The sequence below is a fragment of the Nannospalax galili genome, unplaced genomic scaffold, assembly GCF_000622305.1.
Source record: "Nannospalax galili isolate Female #2095 unplaced genomic scaffold, S.galili_v1.0 scaffold60, whole genome shotgun sequence".
NCBI lineage: Eukaryota > Metazoa > Chordata > Mammalia > Rodentia > Spalacidae > Nannospalax > Nannospalax galili.
In genome coordinates this window covers 998930-1005942 of record NW_008346989.1, presented here as the reverse complement: position 1 = coordinate 1005942, position 7013 = coordinate 998930, and the positions used below count along the sequence as shown (strand labels likewise).

Genomic DNA, 7013 nt, shown 5'->3' with positions numbered 1-7013 from the left:
GCATATCTGAAGTCATGGGAACCACCAAAGTTATACCAAGAAGAAATCAACAGTTTGAACAGACCCATAACATATATGGAAATTGAAACAGTAATACAAACCCTCCCAACTAAAAAGAGTCCAGGCCCAGATGGATTTACAGCAGAATTCTACCAGACATTTAAAGAAGACCTCCAACCAATACTACTTAAATTATTCAAAATGATAGAAACAGAGGGAGAACTCCCAAATTCCTTCTATGAAGCCAGAATCACTCTAATGCCCAAACTGGGTAAAGACACAATCAAAAAAGAAAACTATAGACCCATATCCTTAATGAACATAGAGGCAAAAATTATCAACAAAATACTTGCAAACTGCATACAGATACAAATAAAAAAGATCATTCACAATGATCAAGTAAGCTTTATCCCAGAGATGCAGGGCTGGTTCAATATACGCAAGTCAATAAATATCATTAATCATATAAATGGACTCAAAGACAAAAACCACATTGTCATCTCAATAGATGCAGAAAAGGCTTTTGACAAAATTCAACATGCATTTATGTTCAAAGTCCTAGAGGGAACTGGACTGGATGGAACATAATTAACGCTATATACAATAAACCCACAGCCAACATCATTCTAAATGGAGAAAACCTGGACACATTCCCATTAAAATCATGAACCAGACCAGGGTGTCCACTGTCTCGACTCCTTTTCACCATAGTGATTGAAACTCTTGATACAGCAATAAGACAAGAGAAGGAAATGAAAGGATTTCTAATTGGAAAAGAAGAGATCAAATTACCCCTTTTGCATATGACATGATACTATACCCAAGTGATCCCAAAAATTCCACCAGGAAACTCCTAGAACTGATCAACACTTTTGGTATAGTGGCAGGTTATAAAATCAATCTACAAAAATCAGTAGCCTTTCTATATACCAATAACACGCAAATGGAGAAAGAATACAGGGAAATGTTCCCATTCACAATTGCTGCAAAAAAAAAAAAAATCTTGGAATTAAATCTGACCAAAGACACCAAAGATCTCTACAATGAAAATTTTAAATCGTTAAAGAAAGAGAATCAGGAAAACACCAGGAGATGGAAGGACCTTCCATGCTCATGGATTGGCAGAACTGATATTGTGAAAATGACCATCCTACCAAAATCAATATATAGATTCAATGTAATCCCAAACATCATTGAAGACCCAAACCCAAGTACAGGCAGTTTCAGTCACCTGATACTTGAGAAAAGTGCCAAGAACACACAATGGAGGAAAGACAGCATCTTCAACAAATGGTGCTGGCAAAACTGGGTCTCCACCTGTAGAAGAATGAAACTAGATCCTTATCTTTCACCTTGCACAAAAGTCAACTCCAAATGGACCAAAGACCTCAATGTGAAACTGGAAATCCTGAAACTATTAGAAGAAAATATTGTCAGTAACTTATAAGAAATAGGTGTAGGAAAGGACTTTTTAAATTGGATAGAAGTTGCTCAGGAGTTAAGGTCAGCATGAACAAGTGGGACCTCAGTAAACTAAACAGCTTCTGTACAGTCAAAGAAACAATCAAAAAATTGAAGAGAAAATCCACAGAATGGGAAAAAGAAATCTTCACCAGTGACACATCTGACAGAGGTTTAACATCCAGAATATATAAAGAACTCACAAAACAAAGAATCAAGAAACTAAATGACCCAACGAAAAGATGGGCTAAAGATCTAAACAGAGTTCTAAAAGAAAGAAATAAAGATGGCTAAGAAACATCTCAAAAAGTGTTCAACATCGTTAGTAATTAGGAAAATGCAAATTAAAACCACCCTAAGGTATCACTTTACCCCAGTCAGAGTGGCTGGGATCAATAGAACAAATGATACCAAATGCTGGCGAGGATGTGGAGAAAGGAGAATGCTCATTCACTGCTGGTGGGACTGCAAACTCGTGTAACCCCTATGGAAAACAGTGTGAAGAACTCTTATAAAACTAAAAATGAACCTACCATATGACCACTCCTTGGCATGTACCCAAAGGACTCATCCTATTGTAGAGACACTTGTACAACCATGTTTGTTTCTGCTCTTCTCACAATAGCTAAGAGATGGAAGCAACCTAAGTGTCCTTCAACTGATGAGTGGTTAACAAAAATGTGGTATATTTTCACAATGGAGTTTTATTCAGCAGTAAAAAAGATGAAATAATGGAATTTGCAGGTAAATGGATGGATCTAGAAACTGTCATACTAAGTGAAGTAACACAGACTCAGAAATACAATGTTCTCCCTCTATGTGGATCCTAGCACCAAATCCTTTTAAATTCCATGTCCTTTTAATAAGATGATGCTGTACAGCAGTCTCTTCTGCATCAAATAACCACCATCATCACAACTTCAGCTGTGCCTCATCACTAAACATTGTCATAATTGGGCTTGTCGAGGGTTGTGCTCATTTATTAAAGGAGGGCCAAGCAGGGTCATTGGACCCTCACCAGAGTATCCAGCCACTCTTCCCAGCCAACTGTAGGTAATTTGATCCTAATCACACATGGCCTCCTGGATTTGGGGAGGGCTAAAGTATACAATCTGAGGAAGGTTAGGAAGAGAAGGCTTGACCCATGCTTGGGTAAAGGCTTTCCAGTGCGCATACCCTCGGGTCATACATATCCCTCAGCAACCCCTCAGTTATCTGGAAGCCTTTGAGAGGGAACTGGCACTGATTCTACCCACTGCATCAGTATCAAAATACCTGAAAGCAAATCCTGAATCCATCACTCTAGAGTTCAGCCTTGGAAGACAAAAGAAAAGTGAGGAGGAACTCAACAGAGAGATGCTTTTGGAAGCTCTTGACAAGAAATTCCCATGGACTCTCATAGGAACATTTGAAAATTGCCCTGTTCTGACTTTTTTCTAGTTCCCTGTCTAGAACTTGTAATGCTAATTACTCTTGCCTTTACTTATTCACATCTATTCACCAGTCAAGGACTTTCTTTCCCCCCTACAGGTAAGGGTTATGCAGTTTGGGAGTCTTTTAGATAAAAGTCTTAGATAAACCCACTGAAGGGGTACCCCAGTTGCCTCACCCTGTGTCCCTGTTCAGCATGGAAGAAGCCAGAGAGGTCTGTGTCCCGATTCCCTATTGGCAATTTGGGTAACTTCTTCAGAGGATGGTGTGATAAGAATAGGAGGTAGGAATTGACTATGCAGTCAAGGTAAAAAGACCCCACAGAAAAGTAGCCAGTTTCTTGGCTAAAACTCACAATGACTTTGAGCCTTTTAGTAACATACTCTGTTCCAAAGGCCAAAAATGTCGAAAGTATTTGTGAGCTTTTATCTAATCCCTAAAAGATTTTAGAGTTACCTCTTGGGGGGGGGGATGTTAGAGCAGCAAAAACCCCATTAAAAAAACAAAGAAAATGAATAGAGGAAAATCAGGACTTTCTATAGCAAATTAAGCTGAAAACGTATAAAGTGTCAGAGTAAAATTCAGGGTACATTTTGGGAGCTGATGCCTGGCTCAGTTGTTAAGAGCACTTGCTGCTCCTGCAGAGGGACCTGAAGAGGACCCGGGTTTTGTGCCCAGCACCCACATGGCAGCTCACAACAGTTTGTAACTCCAGTTCCAGGGGATCTGCCACCCTTTACCGGCCTTCACAGGTATACCTAAGGTGCACTTAGATAAATGCAGGCAAAACACTCACACTCATGCACATAAAAATAAAGCTCTTTTTTAAAAAGATACATTTGAAGCCAGGCGTGGTGGCTCACGTCTGTTGTCCCAGCTCTTGGGAGGCAGAGGCCGGTGGATCTCTGTGAGTTCAAGGCCAGCCTGGTCTACATAGTGAGTTCCAGGCCAGCTGGGGCTACAGGGAAACCGTTTCAAAAAGACCAAAAAAAAAAAAAAAAAAAGATACATTTGAAAAAAGTTCTAAGGGTAGATGCATTTTAGGTGGGTTGTAAAAATTGTGTATTTGTTCTTCTGGAAGGAATCCCCAAGTTCAAAGGTGTTAAAATATTAGTGCTTATGTAACTAAAATCCTCCTCTAATCAAATATTCACAAATATATGCATCTGCATTGGTTAGTCTATTAGGCTCATTTTAGATGCAAGAACTGAAAATCTCAAAATTATCTAAAGAAGCCGGGCATGGTGGTGCACGCCTTTAATCCCAGCACTCGGGAGGCAGAGGCAGGTGGGTCTCTGTGAGTTCAAGGCCAGCCTGGTCTACATAGTGAGTTCCAGGACAGCTGGAGCTACAGGGAGACCTGTCTCAAAAAGACCAAAAAAAAAAAAAAAAATTAAAGAAATAAAAGCTTATTTCTCAGGAATTTGGTAAACACCCAACCTTTTCATCCTCCCACTCATTTAACTTGGTAGAAATTTTACAATTTCTTGAAATTTTTATTTTATGTGTTTAAGTGCACAGGTGTCATTCAATGCCTGTGGAGAACAGAAGAGAGTGTTGGATCCCCTGGAACTGGAGTTATGGATGGTATAACTGCTATGTGGGTGCTGGGATTCAAACCTGGGTCTTCTGTAAGAACAGCCAGTGCGCTTAACTGCTGAGCCAATTCTCCAGCCCATAACTTGGTAGAATTTAGTTACATTTCCAGGTCTTTCAGGTTGGGGCTGGAGCCCACTTTCTGAGAAGTATATGGAATAGAAAGAGTGGATACAATGATCACAATGGGACTCTCTACCAAGGAACAGGGTGGGCTTCGGAGCATTAAAGTGTGTGATATGTTTTTCATAGGTTGAGTTGAAAAAAAAAACCCACTCTGAAAAATCACTGATCAGCAGAAATACTTGTTAACTCGATCATCCATAAACACGAAGACAGAAAGGTAGAGGAGGTTGTCTTTCATTTACATTTTATGATGAGGTGGTGTTGCTATTTCTCTTTGTTAATACTGATGGACTGGATCATGATTCAAGTGTGCAAGTGCCGTGGTGCACATGTGGATGCCAGAAGACAACCATGTGGGTCTGGGGGTCGAACTCAGGTTGTCAGGCTTGATGGCAAGCACTTTTACCTACTGAGCTTCTCTCTGTCCCTGGACTAACAGACCTCCAGGAATCCTTCAGGTCTTTAGCACCAGATTGGGACTGCTGAGACAGCCAGCCTCGTGGACTGAGCAGCTACCAGATTCTCAGCCTCTCCAGCGTGGCACAGCCAATTCTGAACCACTCCGACTTTGTCCTGTGGCCAATCTAATAAATCCTTATATATATTTAGTCAGTTTGGGTTCTTTAGAGAAACCTAATGCAGGCTCCTTACATCCCCATTGTTTGACACAGTTCTTGGTTCATGGTAGGCAAACAGAGGCAGAGAAATTAATTTAGCTAATTTCATAGCTAATATAGTAAAGCTGGAATTTAAATCAGAACCCTACCTCTAAATCCTGTCTTCTGGATTATGTCTCCTGGGTACTCATCCCAAATAACTTCCTTTTCATTTCTCAAACCAAATTGGAATAATGGATGTGCCTGAATACATGTCTTGTTTTCCAAACCGTTTTTTCCAGCTTGAAACCTGTGGTGGCAAATCTCAAGTCACCTTGAGAATCTGGCCTTTTCCAGCACCTGTGAGGGATTATCCAGGTTAGGGTGTCTCTGGGCGTGTTTGTGGGGGAACAGCTTGATTAGGAAGACCTGCCCACTATGGGTGGCACCATCTCCTGGGTTGGGATCCTGGACTGTACAAAAAGGAGAAAGAGCCTAGCACAGGCATTTCCTTACTGTGGATGCAATGCTACCAACTGCCCTGATAAACGGTACTCTTGAACTGTGTGCAAGAATTCACCGTTTCTCCCTTAAATTGTTTTTGTTAGAGTATTTTTTCACAGCAACAAGACAGAACCCATTTCTATGTCCACGGCCATTTACTTGTATCTGTCCCTTGTAACACAACTTTTATAACAACCCTAAAATCTTAGTTTTTAAATTTTCTTTCATCTAAGCTGCCTTTAAGTTCGGTTATGTATTTGTGTATTCCTTAGCTTAGGCATCCTGATATATGTGGTACTCTTCACCCTCTGCCTTAACACTGGAGTCAATATCTGCCTGAAATCTTTTTTTTTTTTTTTCCCTTAAACTCCATCCAGATGACTGAATGAAGAGAAGTTGGGGAATAATATTTTGTTTCTGTTGCTTATTCTGACGCAGAGTGAGGTAGAGCCCTTGCATCTACACTCCAGGACGTTTTCTAGTGGGTCCTGGGAAGCCGGAGCTGGTCTGAAGGCACTGAGATAGGCATAGCGGTTGGCGCTACCTCTGCTCTGCTGCAGGGAGGTTAAGCAAGGTGCTGGAGTTACCGTGAGCTAGACCGCACGGCGGTCCTCCAGATGCCCTCTATCTGTGCAGGCCACCACCTCCTTCCGGGTCCTCGTCCTGCTGGGAGGCCCCGGGCGCCCCCTGGCCGTAGCCTCGGTCCTCGGCGCGCAGCGCTCCTGCAAGGCTGGGTCTTCACTTTCCAGTACCCCGGCGCTACTCCAGGACGAGCATCCACACAGATCCGGTCCAAGCACCATGGCTCCCATCCCCGGCCTTTCCGCATCCCGCACACGCTGGCGTGCTCCGCCGTTCTGGTCCTCCGGGGCCGCCCTGGGCCCAGCGCTCGTCCAGAGCCGCTCCGTCCGGCCCCAGGTCGCGGCAGAACAAAGGCGCGGGAAGGCGTGGGGACCTGTGCTGCGGGACAGCGGGCTAGGAGGGAAGGTGGCTGCGGAGGCTGGGTGGGGAGCGGCCGGGGAAGAGAAGGGCGCTGCGGCACTGCGCGACTCCGAACCGAGGGGCGCGGGCCCCGCACGCCGCGGACCCCCGGCGGGAGCCGCTCCGTCCGGCCCCAGGTCGCGGCAGAACAAAGGCGCGGGAAGGCGTGGGGACCTGTGCTGCGGGACAGCGGGCTAGGAGGGAAGGTGGCTGCGGAGGCTGGGTGGGGAGCGGCCGGGGAAGAGAAGGGCGCTGCGGCACTGCGCGACTCCGAACCGAGGGGCGCGGGCCCCGCACGCCGCGGACCCCCGGCGGACG

The 7013-nt window shown here is 44.1% G+C and overlaps 1 protein-coding gene across 1 annotated transcript in view; it reads right to left on the bottom strand.

The window, feature by feature from the left end:
- Positions 1-7013, bottom strand: part of LOC115072083 (translation initiation factor IF-2-like) — a 15165-nt gene that overhangs the window by 7325 nt on the left and 827 nt on the right. The window contains exon 2 of the mRNA XM_029568473.1: positions 6302-6914. Within this exon, the coding sequence (XP_029424333.1) occupies positions 6302-6914 (613 nt within the window). The remainder of the gene's footprint in view (positions 1-6301; positions 6915-7013) is intronic.